The 16,186-nt window shown below is 32.6% G+C and overlaps 1 protein-coding gene across 2 annotated transcripts; it reads left to right on the forward strand.

The window, feature by feature from the left end:
• Positions 1 to 643: 643 nt before the first annotated feature.
• Positions 644 to 10,987, forward strand: LOC123705052. 2 transcript variants are annotated; one of them, XM_045653618.1, is made up of 8 exons: positions 644 to 1,011; positions 5,435 to 5,687; positions 5,996 to 6,103; positions 6,175 to 6,662; positions 6,836 to 6,938; positions 9,604 to 9,699; positions 10,052 to 10,207; positions 10,849 to 10,987. In XM_045653618.1, the coding sequence occupies exons 2-8, from the start codon at positions 5,469 to 5,471 to the stop codon at positions 10,903 to 10,905; spliced, it is 1,227 nt and encodes a 408-aa protein (XP_045509574.1). In that variant the 5' UTR covers positions 644 to 1,011; positions 5,435 to 5,468; the 3' UTR covers positions 10,906 to 10,987. The 2 variants fall into 2 exon arrangements, with proteins under 2 accessions (XP_045509574.1, XP_045509575.1); XM_045653619.1 differs by lacking the exon at positions 5,996 to 6,103.
• Positions 10,988 to 16,186: the final 5,199 nt, after the last annotated feature.

Raw genomic sequence — 16,186 nt, forward strand, 5'->3', positions numbered from 1 at the left:
TAATATTATAATATAATTAATACTGTTAAAAATATATGTCGTTATTATTTATAGACCATGATTTTTAGTTTTTTCTATTTCGAAAAATCCCAGTGTGGTCACCCACAGAAAGAGACAAAAAACAACACTGACGTCATTCAAGGTTATATTTTCTTGTGACAAGTCAATGGTCATAGTGCAATCTCCAGTGTATTAGATGTAAGCTTCTTGTTCCTATCTATCTAATGAGATGTGCTAGTTTTCAATTAAGTCATCGAAATCAGACAAAAATAATTATGTTCTTTTACATAAAATCAAAAACTAGTTGGCCAATCCGAATCAAACTTTTATGATTCGAAAGAATTCGAAGAATCACGTAAATCGGTTCAGAAACCTCGGCAAAATCGGTGTACATACATAAAAAATTTACGGGCCGAATTGATGATTTCCTCCTTATTTTTGAAGTCAGTTAAAAATTCATGGTCACCGTTTTTTTATCTACGCTCCTACCAGTTGACTTGATCACAGAGCCTAGACAATATGATTGACTTCTGTGATTTTGTTTTTGACATTTGACAAATAATTGACAGTCCTAACCGTAGACAGAGAAGTTACTCTGTCTACGGTCCTAACTTATATCTGTGTGATAAGTGTTAACTGTCCAAGCCCCAAGATAGGTATAAACAAAACTAAAATTTATGAAAAGATATCTGAAATTCTGAAAAATAGGAAACAACAATTACAAAATTACATTACATTACATTATTGGACATTGGCGGAGACATTATTGGGTGGTGCGTAGAGTAATTAATAAATAGAGGAAGAAGAATATAACAAAAAACAACATTTTAATTGCGTTCTGCGACAACTATATACAAACACAACTATAATATTGAACAAATTTGAAGCTGGAATGATTCAAATTCTAAAAATCAAATATATTTTGATAATATGAAGGAAAATGTACATAATTTATTAACAAAACAATAACCGTCTGGCGAAAACGGTCATAACCAGCAGGCCAAACTCGAGGTAATTTAGTTGCATTTATGTTTGACTAGCAGCCAACGTGAATGAGTTTTCTGTTTTTCCTTTTTAATCCTCCCGTTCCTGAGATTAACCGGTTCAAAGAGACAGTCAGGCAAAAATTATTACAAATGACTAGGTACTTTGGTATATGTACCTAACTACGGTGTATACATCCATAAGCATTTAGTAAAAATCGGTTATTACAATATCAAAATAGACACTCCAATTTTATTATTGGTATAGATTGTTTTATAAATATTAACGGGTCTTCTATCTTCTAATATATAAAAATCAATGCCACTTTTCGTTGTAATTCCATAACTCGAGAACGGCTGAACCGATTTCGATAATTCTTTTTTTATTATATTCCTTGAAGTACGAGGATGGTTCTTATGTAGAGAAAACGTTAATATGTACCACGGGCGAAGCCGGGGCGGACCGCTAGTACAATCTATTTTTAAGTGACTAAACTTTATCTCATTGCTATCAGGATCTTCATATATGTATCTACAATTTCAGAAATTATACACCCAATATTTATTTACTGTTTTTATAAGAAAATTTTAATTATGTTTTAAAGACAGTATGTGAGTATTATTTAGGTTTATTAGCATAGAAGTTAATTCTCATTTAGATCATAAACTATTCATGTGTCTATGATTCATTCATCCAATTTTTTAAATTAATATCTTCAGGTATCATCAATGGAAGACATCCCAACAGCACCATTAAAAAATTCCATTCAGAGCTTCACCTGTTGCATCTTTAAAGGAAATTCTCATGGGAATGCAGTTCATGGCTTTAAAATCTAGTCGTAATCACTCTAGCCCCAAATAGAAAATAATTTAAATTAATTACTCCATTTTGTCATGAAAGAAAGACAAACAAGCGTTGGCATTTATGATATTAACTATGGATCTACTAGTTAAAATGAGTTTAGATGTTATTGAGTTGCATTCAGTAAATGAGTTATATTATATGTGTGTTAGACCTGCATTAAGTCATAAGTGGATTCTATTGTTCAACAGTACAAGTGTGGAACCAGCCGCCATACCAAAATGACAGTAGACAAGCAGAATTACCTGACTGTGTCTGGCCCTTCTGGCCTCCTCCACTCAAGTCATAGCCCAAGCCGATCTTGATCCTCACGTCAAGGTCACACCCTTGCGTTTGTCGCTATCAGAGTGACCAACAAGAGAGAGAGATTTCCAGTACGGAAAAATGACTGTACTGTATAGATTTTCTGATGCCATTATTTTGCTCATACTGGAAATAAGTTATTAGATATCATGGTAATACCCCTGTACCATTCCTATTACCATTTTCATCAAGGGCTATAGATATATTTTCTTCTGTTATATTATTTTCAAGGATTACTTAATGTATTTGTTGTTTACATTTCATTGTACTGTTTTCCTTTCTTTCTTAAATAACTGTAACTACATTGCAAAATATAATATAACTAGACTATGCATTTCATTTGTTACACCGTGGTTACACCACATCATACATTTTTTATTTGTGTAATCACATCAATATCATGTCATTCCTCAATGTTTCCCAGTTGTTAATTATTACCTATTATATTTTTTCTAAAAAAGGGCAGGTAGGTCACCAAATGTTAAGTGGTTTCCACTGCACATAAACACTTGTAACAATGGTAGTGTTACTATTGCTTTGCCGGTCTTTTAAGGACAAATAAGCTCTTTTCTTGAAGCCTCCAATGTCGTATTTGTTCGGGAACACCGCAGGTGGTAAATGATTCTACTATTTAGTAGGAATAGTTTTAGCCTAGCTTTAGATATTCAAGACCAAGTATAGAGATTATGTCTCTCTCCCTACTTGAATAATTATTGATATCATGATATGTAACTTTTTTAGGCACGTTGAGAGTAAAATTTCAAGGTCGCGTTATGGCAAATCCTCACATCATGGAGTAAGGCGACGAATCTGGTATCTTAGAATCTGCCAAAGAAGCTTCACTTCTGACACGTGTGCTCGGCACACCCGCTCTTTTCTATTTATCAAGACTCAGTTTATTTTTATTCTCTCTACAATTTTTTTGTAGTGTATAACAATATTCCGATTCACTAGCATTTAGCATCCGTTGCTCATGCTCCTTCCGCTAAAGGCCTAAATATTATGCAACGGTCATACTCTTAACGTCTGACTCAAAAGCCTGGGGACTCAAAAGCGTACAAAACCGGCTATTCATCTACCTGCAGCAGGGACAACATTTGAATTGCACTCTTAATTGGCTGTGATGTGTATAGGCAAGCAGGGGCAATTTGAACCGGCTACTCGCGTACCTGCAGCAGGGGCAATATTGGAATTGCACCCTTAATTGCCTCCTTAATTGTGATGTGTATAGACAAGCAGGGGCAATTTTTAAACTGGCCTCTTTGGCTTTTAAATTGCTCTGTCTGCCGTGCAACCAGTATTGCCCGTGCGGCTTTAGAGAACAGCTGAAACTGCTCCAACCATCATGAAACCGAGATTGTTCCAATATTACTCCTGCGGCAGGTACGTGAGAAGCCGGCTTTAACCTTTATAAAAACGTTATTCTGTAGAACATGTGAACATAGCAAATGTTTCTATTGTTGTTGGAAGCCAGAATAGCATAATTAGTATTTACATACTTACTAAGTAAATGATTGACTGCATAATAACATATTAGAGAGATATAGGTACTGCAAATTAGAATATACACTACCCAGTACTTACATTAAATACCTATCTATATTAGTGGGTAAAAGTCATACAAATAATAGATTATGAATTATATTAACACATAGCTTATGCACAGTTTTGCCTGGGGTTTAAAGCGTTTATATTATGATCTTCGTCTTTTATAATTTCAAGACATACCTAGGTTGATTAGGTACTCGCTATACGATTGAGCGACATACTAATAGGTACTAGAAAAAACTTAAGTCTTAACGTGATATATTTTATGTTAAAAGTGGTTGAAGTAAATTGAAATTTTAAAATAATATACCTATTGGTAAAGTTAACCGAAGTATAAAATAGCCTGCAATAGCCTTGGAGTAATATCAAACAAGGGGTATTTGAAAAATCATTGCTTATGTATCGAGTGCACGCCATATAGCCGATAGCACGTAATTTATTCGCTTCGGCCTTTGTGATAAATAACATTATTAACCAGAGATTAGCCACCGAATATCGAACCAATACCGAAATTAAAGCCGAAGCAGGACACAGACAAAATGATTATAACGAAGCAAATGAACACCATTCATCATGGTACCTAATAGTAATACCAGAAATTTGGCTGTAATTTGTCCTGTAAAATAACAAAATAAGTTCTTATATTCGCCGATAGATGGCATTGTAGTAACATATTGTATGGTTGTATTATAATAATAATTAATTTAGTCTGTCATATACTTTCACAGATTTTTTTTAATGTTATTCATTTAGTAGTATCCGTATCCCACACTACTTTAAAGTGTTATATGCACGTGATATGGATCCATTGTCGCAGTCACCTATATAAATCACAGTCGCATATCAAAAATGTCAATTCATTAGATAATATTGATATTTTATAGGGGCATGCAATTTTGATTCATACAGCCTTTCAATCCCATTTCCTGGAGGCCCATTTTACCGTGAACTATTTTTGCTCAGCCTGTCTTCGCTTCTATTTTAAACCTACGTTATTGAATCGTTGATCGACTTCCATTACTCAACGCATACCTATGTAGTATTTTTGGATAAAAGCTAGTAGAGAATTTATTTCCAATTCATGTCATTGTTAATTTTTTTCCCATAATCTTCTTGCATTTCTTTTACCGCCCAGTTGCTTGGTAGAGATTGCTATTTAGTAATAAGTAATATAATTTAGCTTTTTGTAATACGACTTCTGTTTGCAAACTATGGTTTTCTCATATTAATAAATTGAGTAAAAAATGTTATGTGAAAAAATAAGCAGGTAGTGTATTGCAATACCTAGGCAATAACATAATTATTTCATAATCACTACTTTATACCGAGTAATATCAACTATGTACATAATATTATTATAAGGCAAGTCTTTAATTATGAATACGTGATATCTAATAAAATACAAATTATGTCGTGTACTAAACCGAGTTCATAATATTACCAGTAGGAAAAGAGATTTCGAATCAAAATGAGCTTTGGGAAAGTCAATAAAGCCGAGTGGGTATATTAACTTTAATTTAATTTTATTCTGAGAATCATTAAAATCTGATGGAAGTGGCTCAAAATGTTAAACAAATGGTTTTTTATGATTAAGTAATAATTGGTAGCAAAAAACAGTCCTATAATATTTTAACTAAATATTTTTACAATATTGTACCTATGATTTCTCCGGCAGCTGCAGACGAGTTTTCTATCTTCGTTTCTTTCATTCCTATTAATATTATGTAACTAATTTCAGGGACTGTAATCCCCTAAAGCTCAAATATGTAAGAATGGTGCGTCTCTTCTCCTATCCTTTCGGAATATGGCCTGGTAATATGTTGGATGAGAAAATGCCCAATTTTGTTAAATACTTCCTAAAGCACGGTCCAATACAGGCCGTTATTGTGTTCTGTGGTGAAATTAACTATTTGGTCCGTCGACATAAGGAGGTAGACTTTTTTACGATTGGAGACGTCTGTATCACTTCTTGTTTGACTGTATTAACTTTTGTGAGTATTCCGTCGTTTCTTGGTTAATTAAAGCACAGATAATATATTACTCTACTAGGTTATAGTTATATTCAGTTGATTATTGTACTTAGTATAATGCATTGATAAATAATAATTAATTCATTTTCATGTCTATTCTCACTAACTTTTTTTTAAATTTAGAATGATACTGAACACGAGACGAACTGAAACTTGTTTCGCCATTAGTATTTTGTTGTTTTCAGGAGTTAAAAAATAAAAAAATAAAATTATAGTGTGCACGCGTGTAATATAGATTACTTTTTTTTCATAATATTTATCTTTTCTAGGCTCGTGTGATTTTACCGAACTTTAAAAGTTATGGAATTATTTGGCAAAAATTTTTCAAAACATTCCATTTGAGGAATTTTAAAAATAATGGTTATAATTACAAAAATGTGAGTTAAATTGACGGATAAATCTAGAAAATACAGTTGTAGGTAATGTTAAGTAATTATAAAAATTACAGATCTGCCTCAAAATGGACACCGTGTCCCACTATTTCACGGTGCTCATGATCATTTGCACTATGATAGGAATGGTGCTCTTCAACCTATCCCCCATTTGCAACAACGTGGTGAACGGCGCATACACAAAGCGACGGGACGAGAACACCACCCTACGGTTTTCTGTCCTCTACGAGTATCCAGGCTTCAAACCAGAAGATCACTTCATAATTACCACCATTCTAAACTTCTACTTCTCCTATGCTTGTACTATATGCATCTGTGCGATCGATTTAATGCTCGTTCTAATGGTTTTTCAAATCATCGGCCATATTGAAGTATTGCGCAGGAACCTCGATGACTTCCCGCTCCCTAGAGATGTGATTATATTTGACATTGAAAGTAATAACCGACGGTTGGAGATATCCTTCGAAAGTTTTAATGCGCGCGAGAACGATTTAATACACAATCACCTCAAAGATAGTGTCAATCATCATAGATTTATTGTGAAGTAAGAATTCTATTATTTCACCCCAACATATCTAGTTTTTAAGTAAATCTACTGCTAGTGAAAAAAACCGGTATCTTAGTTCTTTGATGAAAACGAAATTTTAAGGAAACGCAAATTTCTAGTTACGTCCTACTTAAGTACCTACTAATTTTACAAATGTAACTTTTCCTCAGTTTTGTCTCTGAGATGTCATCTGTATTTGGTCCAATGATGGGTATTAATTATCTGTACCAGTTGGTAGGATGCTGTTTGTTACTCCTGGAATGTTCGCAATTGGTAAGAGGTTCTTAATTTCATCTCCGTCTCTAGAAACTTCTAAATTAACCGTATCGTATGATTTGTTGATTCTTTTACTAATAATATTTTATTGTTTATTTTAATTAACAGATATATTACCTATATTCTTAAGATTTGAAGTTGATCATGACCACATCCTAATCACAAGCTTATCACCGATCTCTTAAGAAAATCGATGAGTGAAACCATTGTATACTACATCTGCTTCATTTATTTATTGATCTCCCCATACCCCAAAAGGGGACATATAAAACACTAGCTGCGCCCCGCGGTTTCACCCGCTTGGCTCCGCTCTTGTTGGTCTTAATGGGATGATATATAGCCTATAGACTTCCTCAATAAATGTGCTATCTAACACCGAAAGAATTTTTCAAATCGGATCTCAGATACATACAAACAAACAAACTCTTCAGCTTTATAATATTAGTATAGATGTTACCGGAAATGTACCGTCATATTGGCCAACATTGCCCGCTTTTTATGAATAATTTCAATTTCTGCAAAAAAAATCTATGGCTACGTTAGTATTTTCTGTTAGTATAATATGTTTTTCTTAGATCGTGTGCATATAATGCTGTAGAAAATTTCATTATTCTTCAACATTTTAATCATTTTTTGTCTGTTTTTGAGGGCGGGTAAAGTTATCTGAGCAGCAAAAAGCAGTATCATGAAAGGTTCCCGACTTTAGTGGCTGGGCAAAGTAACCGAGGTATTTTTTCTATTTTCATACAAATCGCATTTCGCTTTTCCAAAAGCCTAGGGTTGGTACATCTCAGTAGGATGAGCATGACTTCCGATTTCTTTTACTGCAAATATTTCGTAGTAGGATTATGTTGTAGGCAATAAAAAGATAAAAAAAGCAAAACAGAATATTGTTCAGTGACTATTTAATAAAAATAAACATATTTTTACATTTCAGTTGTGCTTAAAATTCAGCAATTTAACTTTATTTACCATAGTTCTTTCCGGGAGACCAAATTAAGCTTATTTTTCCGAAATTAACCGAATAGAAGTAATATTATTAACTATCAAATTATGTGGTAATATGAAATGTGCCAACCCTAAGCATTTTTTGATGGTGGGCAATGTTGTCAAATATAGATCGCTACATTACTGGGTAATTTTGCCCACCATTGTAACTTTTGTTTAAAACATCCTTCGGTGGTAATAATAGCATTCAAACACTCTTCAAACATTATTTTATAACATGTTATGAGTAAAAATAACCTGTGTTTTAGCCATCATGCACAAACTATCACTTGAATTTCACCATTTTTTGCCCGCAAAATCACACATGATATTCGACGAGTTACAACAAGTTGCTGATTTAAGTTAGCGACACACACAATAGGCAGTGTTGTCATACATATAACCTATTTAACACCAAATACTATTAATGTTGCCAAAGTATAAAGGTATTTTTGCAATTTAAAATTTTTCTTATGAATTGATTTTTGGGCAAAGATACCCCTGTGGGCAATGTTGGCCAATATGACGGTATGTAATCCGTCATTGTATGCAATTCCTAGGAAATGTATACAATTCCTAAAATCGTGCGGAAATGTGTGAAATAAATTATTTACACATTTCCTAAATAGCTATCGGAAATGTAAAACATTTAAGATATTGATATGTCGTAGGCAAGTTGTATATAATCTGGCCATTTACAAACGGTCGGCATTTTGTAGTAACTATGCCGATAATTCGTAATTCGTATTTTTTGGTTTGGATAAGGGGGTGGGTTAGGTTAGGTTCGTGTTTTTTAAAACTACACAGAAATAGGAGCCCCACGAAGTGGGGCTCCGTCGGCTCGCGACCGTCTTTTTGTAGAATTTTGGAAAAAGACAAATTTTCGGCATATTAAAACAGCTCACCGTAATGTAATACGGCGGATTGTACAATCCGACTGCGCCAAATATACGCGAGGACAGCGGGACGAGGGGACTGATTACTTGCAAAATGAAAATTTGATTTTATAAGAATAAATATAAGTTGATTTTGTGATATTCGTTAAAAGTTAGATAGTTGATTTTTAAAATGTTAATTAGTAAGATAATAATATGAACATAATATTATTACAATTTTACGGTATGACTGTTACCCGATTGTATCAATTGTATAAACAAGTGATAACTGCGTTAAAAACAACCGACTTCAAACTATCACTTGCAAAATTTACAAATACCTACAGACAAAAATGCTCATAAAATAAAAACTACTGGGCCTATCCGAATAAAATTTTTATGGGACCAATTCGACACCATCCCGCATCGAACAAAAAAAGAATCACGTAAATCGGTTCAGAAACCTCGGAGTAATCGGTGTACATACATAAAAAAAAAAATATACCGGCCGAATTGATAACCTCCTCCTTTTTTTGAAGTCGGTTAAAAAATAACAACGTGTTTTATTACAGAAAGCATTTACTTTACACATTTCCTAATACGATATAGGAATTGTATACAATTCCTAGGAAGATTATACATTTCCTAGGATATGCATTATGCATGCATTAAATAGTTTTTTAAACAACATTTTATACATTTCCTAAATGGTATCGGAATTGTACACATTTCCTAGGAATTCTATACAATTCCTTGATTTCATACATTTCCGGTAACATAGATACAGATTGGTTTCACAGGACACGCAGGCGCTGGCTCGATTCGGACCATTGACCCTGATTTCGGTGGCACAACTCGTAGAAATATCCGTTATTTTCGAAGTTGTTGGATCCATGGTATCACATTTGATAAGTATATCTAATAATTAATTAATAAATTAAAGGAAACTTTTGATTCAATCAAATAACCAATGAAGACCAAGTGTCCGTCTGGCAAGACGCAGAAGGCTGAACAAAAACTTACCCGTCGAGAAATTGATTCGTGAAATCCAAGGAGAATGTATAAAAACTAATTTATATGCATTATTAAATTAAAGGATTCGATTATTTGTTCTAATATAAAAACACCCTATCAAATTAAATTCTCTATGTTTAATATTTATAAATCCCACTACCGTAGGTATAATATACGATATATTTAATTCCCCGAATCAACCCGGGCAAAGCCAGGACAATACTATGTTTTCAGAGTGAAAAACTAATAGACAACGTGTACAGTTTACCGTGGCAGTACATGAACATGAAGAACCAACGAACAATGTTCATTTTCTTCAGCAACGTTCAAAGGACCATGCACGTCACCTGTATGGGGGTAACCCCCATCGGGGTGCAGAGTATGGCTGCTGTAAGTATAATTCAAAGAAACGGATAAACTACATAGTACATACGTATTGTGTTTTTATTTTGTGTAAAAAATGTGTTTTTGAACTGAAACTTCTTTATCAGACTTGTTACGCGTGACATTTTTCCGTTACGCGCCATCTTTTTCTTTTCCCTACCACGCGTGATGTATTTGTGTAGGTATATTGTAAAGTTGCTTATAGTAAATTATTTTTTGAAAAAGAAGAAATGTTTTGAAAATAATTATTTCTAACAAAAAACTAAACCTTTATTTTGTTAGAACTAGACCAAATTTAAATTGGACCGTTAGGCACCAGCTTTCATATAAAAAGAAAACATCAAAATTGGTTCAACATTTTTGTGAGGCTTATTTTTAAATACTTAGGTACTTATTTTTTCACTGTACACTTTTTATTACTTCTCGAACAGATTAGTTTCATTAAATCATAATGTAGGGAAGTTGTAGTGCTACCTACTAAGCACAAATTATTAAAACTAAAAAAAAAGAACAGAATTTTTTTGAAAGCCTGTTTTGAAATTCCTACATCTGAACCTTAGCATGACCTTAGCCTTTTTATTATGAGGCAACAACAAAAGTAATTTTCTACATAGATACATAGTTAATTAGGTAATTTTATGTTTCAGATATTGAAAACCAGCTTTTCATATTTTACATTTCTCCGATCAATGGATACACAATAAAAAGAATAATTAATAGAAGAATTATGCACCGCTATTACATTATTACACTCTTTTCGCTTTTAGACAAACAATAAACGTAGTTAATAATAATATGCGTTAATTCTTTTTAACTTACCTTCACTGATTACTTAACGAGATTACTGAACATGGGTTCGAATTCTGTTTTCGGAAAATAATATAGTTACTGTATATTATACATATATTAAAGGTAGCCTACCATCCCAACCTTGTCTGTCGTTTTCCCGTTTTATAGCTGGAGATTTCATATCAACTTCAAAAACTCGATTTGTTATTATACAAATAAAACAAAAAATAAAAAAATAAATAAAATAAAATTTATTAGCAACTTCAAATATAACATTACAATATTGCTCTGCCTTCTGAACTAGGCAATTACCTGTATCTCAGAAGGCAGTGCCTTCCCTTACAAATTCCATATTACATTATATTTGGCAAGTTAACAAAATAAATTTTAGTGACTAATGATGAAAGAATACAAAGTAATAATAGGTAATCATTAATAATTAGGTACACATCGTCTACCGCATAAGTATCTGCAATAACTTGTAATACTTACTTTATAAGTCGCAATATACATAAACACAAAAAAAAAACTTAAAAAAAAAGAAATTATACAGGGTGTCCCACTGTTGGTACCTATACTAAGCTCAAAGGAGGTTATAGTTTTGCATACGTTGAGTACGTAAAAAATACTTATAAAATTCCAGACGCAGTTTTTTTTCAAATATATAGATGAATTCTTAAAACTCTTTGTGTGCACCTATAACAAGCAACCCGCCCCGCCCAGCTTTACTACGCACGTGACCTATCGTTTAAGATTATGTTTTCATAGACAAAATGCTCACAATAACGAAGCGGGATATGCCGGCTGCGTGAAGCTAGAGAAGAAAACTTGGATTTTCAGGAAAAATTTAGCAAAAATTTTTTGATGTAATTTTGTTGTTTAAGTATTTTTTACGTAATCAGTGTATGCAAAACTACAAGTCCCTTCGCGCTTAGTATACCAATAGTGGGACATCCTGTATAGTTATACAGGATGTCCCACAGAACTATACCATACCATTTGTGTGATGAAAATAGATGTTTGCTCTGTGTCTGGGTGTTAATTATCTATATAAGTATTTATTTAAAATTATAAATGTATGTTTATCAGCCATCTGCTTACCATAACACAAGCGAAAGCTTAATATGGGATCAGATCGTGCCGTGTGTGAAAATTGTCCTGAAAAATATTTATTTATTTATTTAAATAGAACTACCATATAACCATACATATAACTTTTGTTTTTGCATAGTTAGGCAAAACAAAAGTTATATGTATGGTTAAAATACTAACGACACCGACGTTGCAATGTTGCGCTGTCTAACTACAGAATACAAATGTCTAGCTACTAAACATCGGTGTAATGGTACGTATAGATGCATAGGGGTAATTTTATCCCATATTGAATCTGTGGTGCACTTCTCGGACGCGGGAAACGGCTATTGATGTGTGCCGGCCATTAAAGTTTGGCGCCAAATCTGTGAAGGGAGCTTACCAAACTTCATAATACCCAGGGCCTTTTGCCTTTTGCGAATATGAAAGATAGATAATTTGACTTGTTTATAAGCTCTTCTAATGACTATAAATATTATCTATGTATGTAATCTTCAAACAGATAAAAAAGGAAAGTAAGTATAGGTTTTATCATAGTTTTATAGACCAATTAATTATTTTATTAATATATTTAGAAACTAGACAATAATTAACTTAGTCTAATTAAGCTAAATAACTACTCCAGCGTCTCAATTACGGAAGTAGTTCATTATCGTACGTACCTTTTACAAAGAGGACAATTTTCCTCTTATGAAAAAGCAATAGGTAGATATTAAAAATAACTCTATTAGGTTCAAGGAAGATTAAAATAGATTTATTAATACCCTAGAAACAAAGGACTTACAGTATCGAACAAAAATATACCTGTATACGTACATTGGAAATATGGAAGGGTGGTTGTTCCTCCCTATGGCTGGTTTCATGTATCATACAGTTTTTACACTCGTTTGTGTGTAGATAAGTAATTGATCTGTGTTATTAGTTATTACACCGAGTCGAGACAGCAATCGTCCATTTAATTATATTAAGTACTTTTTTGTAAAATACACGGGTTCCAATATACATCGACGGGCTTTGCTTTGAAGATTTAAGCTTTCCTGGTAGGTTTAGGTATAAAGCTATTGTGATTTTGATCCGTGAAACTCGTATCACAATCCTTTTAAATTTCTGCATATTTTGTAGTAAAATTTTTTAAGTGAAGTAAATAATTTTTTTAATAGGTAATTTTTTTAATGTAATGGATTTATTTAAGAAATCTCCTGGAATTCATTTAAAATCGGTTAAGAATCGAGCCAAAATTCGTGGAACATATAGGTAACCATACAAAATATTCAGTTAAAATTTTTGTAAATAAAAGTCAATTATTTAGAAAGATATTTTATTCTTATGAAACGTATAACAATTTTTTTAAAAGTAGGTACACACAATTATTATTTAAAATAAATCCGCCTATTTGTAATGTTAGCCACATTTTATTAAAATAAAATATGTATGTACCTATAAAGCATATAAAATTATGTTCTGACTGTCTGTTGGTTCTGCGAAACTGCGGAACCGATGTGCGCCAATTGTCACTAGCGGATGTAAGTCTAGCTTACTAACGTTAAACTTTTTATTCTTTTTAACGATAGTTATCAATGATCGGACGAGCCAATTGAGGACATTTGCAGAAATAAGCAATAAAACTCGCGGAGGATATTTTTACCTGTACGTTAATTATTACATAATTTCTTGGAATGCTGTCTATTAATACATTGAGTACGTATTTGATATATATCCGCAGGTCATAGTACAGTAACCATACCAAAGTACCATCACTGGAATTATGCGTTAATTTAATTAAACTGCGTATTGATGGGAATTGTAATATCAGGTAGCTAGCACATGTATATTCCTAGTTGAGGCGATCGTCGTGTCTAAATTGTTTTGTATTTATGTATTGTTTCCAAATAAACGATTTTTATTTATTTTATTTTTATTACAGGTAACGCATTCTATAGACTAAGGAGTAAGGACTAAGCACTATTGATAATGAATGCAGCTGAAAATCAGTGCTCTAATTATTTAGCACGCTACGTTGCCTCCAAATAATCATTTTCTGTTCTTCTATGTTTGTGCCTTTCATTCTTTTCAAGTTTTCTTATATTAGATTTTACATTGTCGTTTTCCAATTTATAATTATATTTAAAGGTACGTTATTAAAGCCTGTGAAAATAATATAAATAAAATATTACCTTTAATTATTCTTATATTAGCTTCAAAAAAGAAAACTTATACCGTATACGTTTTCTATCGAAGAACAATATTAAGTGTAGAAAATGAAATGCACGGGCCATTAAAAAGCTCAACTCAATCTAAATCACTTTAATCGATAGAATTTATAATGTAACTGCACTAGGACATTTTTACAACCCTCACTCTTTAGTCTGGCATTTTAATAATTAAAAGCTAACCACGGGCCAGATATAGCAATAATTGATTGGGAATGTCTTCTGGTTAGTGTGATTAATGATATGGACATTTAAAATTTTCAGTGGAGTTTCGCTTGTTCATATACGTACCTACCTATAAGTTGCATATATTCGACTCAAACCTACATCTATACTAATATTATAAAGAGGAAAGGTTTGTCATTATGTATGTATGTATGTATGGTTTTCACGCATAAATTACTGGACCGATTTTTATGAAATTTGGCACAGCTGGGCGAAGCCGGGGCGGACCGCTAGTAAGTAATATTTTAGAAGACGTTTTGTAACCTGGAATATAATCGATGTATAATTTAAATAACTATCGCCCTAATGAGGAATACATTATGCAGGTAAATAATGTAAATAGAATGATCACCAGAAAATAGTAAATACTAATACATCGGGAAATTAGTCTTGAAAAACTTAAATAAAAAGATCGATCTTAATAAATTCATCACAACGTGATTTCATTAAAATGAATAATTAAATAAAATATACCTAATATTAATATATAATATAATATTGTTAATTTATTAAATACCACCATGGTTATAAAATAAAAATTCCTATTGCCACGTGAAAGAAAATGCAATACAATACATCTGCACAGAGCTTAATTGTCGTAGTTTTTAAGAACTTCACAAATTGTTTCTCGAACCTCGGGTGAAATGCGTAAGAAATGATTTTAAAATGTTAAAATAACGTAAATTAAAATGTCCATCACAAAATGTTTTGTTATTTGCGTTTCACTGTTTTCCCACTCCCCAGACAGATGCTTAAGGTTTCCGTTTTAAGAAATCCATGCTGCAAAAGTAACTCTGTCTGTCTGTCTGTTACTCAATCAGGCCTTAACTACTGAACCAATTTGCATGAAATTTGTTATAGAGATATTTTGATACCCGAGAAAAGACATAGGCTTCCTTTTACCCCGGGACATAGGACAGATTTTATCCCGGAAATCCCACGGGAACGAGAACTATGCGGGTTTTTCTTTGACTGCGCGGGTGAAGCCGAGGGTGGAAAGCTAGTAAGTTATAATTATACAATCTAGTAAGTTATAAGTAACAACTTATTGTACACAAGCAAAACATAATTAAAAATTGTATAAATTGTATTGAAATCAAAACAAAAAAAACAAACTAATAATATACTTATTACACCAATTAGATGAATAACATGTCTACTTAGTTACCACTTCAAAAGCAGAAAAAAAGCTTTGTTAGATTTTTTCTGCGTAATTAGACGGGCAATCGATCGAGATATTATTTATAAATACTATTTCAGACCTTTTCAAGACGCCGTCAATTAGGTATGGAAAATTTATTGAAGTGCCATGTAAAAAATAAAAATACATTTATATAAGAATTCATAAGATGATTGGAAAATTTTACTACCAAACAATAGATCACTAAGATTTTGAAACTAAGGTGAAACATTGTCTGATAATATCATCAGCAGATTAGCAGGGTCACTGAACTACAATTGGATTTGAAATTGTAGGATAAAAAAGGAAACAGAATGTTACTAAGAGCGTACAGTCTGGACTTCCAATAATCCCATTGCTCATGGAAGCTTTTAATTATAAACAAACTTTCTGCCTTTAATAATTGTGAATGTTATTGCTATTGACTGGCTGGTTGGCTTGGCTGGTAGTGGCCCTGCCTTCAAAGCCAGAAGTCGTGGGTTCGATTCC

This window comes from Colias croceus, chromosome Z, assembly GCF_905220415.1.
Source record: "Colias croceus chromosome Z, ilColCroc2.1".
In the NCBI taxonomy this organism is placed as follows: Eukaryota; Metazoa; Arthropoda; class Insecta; order Lepidoptera; family Pieridae; genus Colias; species Colias croceus.

Coding starts and splice junctions, on each gene's coding strand:
- LOC123705052 (XM_045653618.1), top strand. CDS start 5,469: ATGGTGCGTCTCTTCTCCTATCCTTTCGGAATATGGCCTGGTAATATG. Junction 6,104..6,174: donor ATGGTTATAATTACAAAAAT/GTGAGTTAAATT, acceptor TAAAAATTACAG/ATCTGCCTCAAAATGGACAC. Junction 10,208..10,848: donor GGGTGCAGAGTATGGCTGCT/GTAAGTATAATT, acceptor TTTATGTTTCAG/ATATTGAAAACCAGCTTTTC.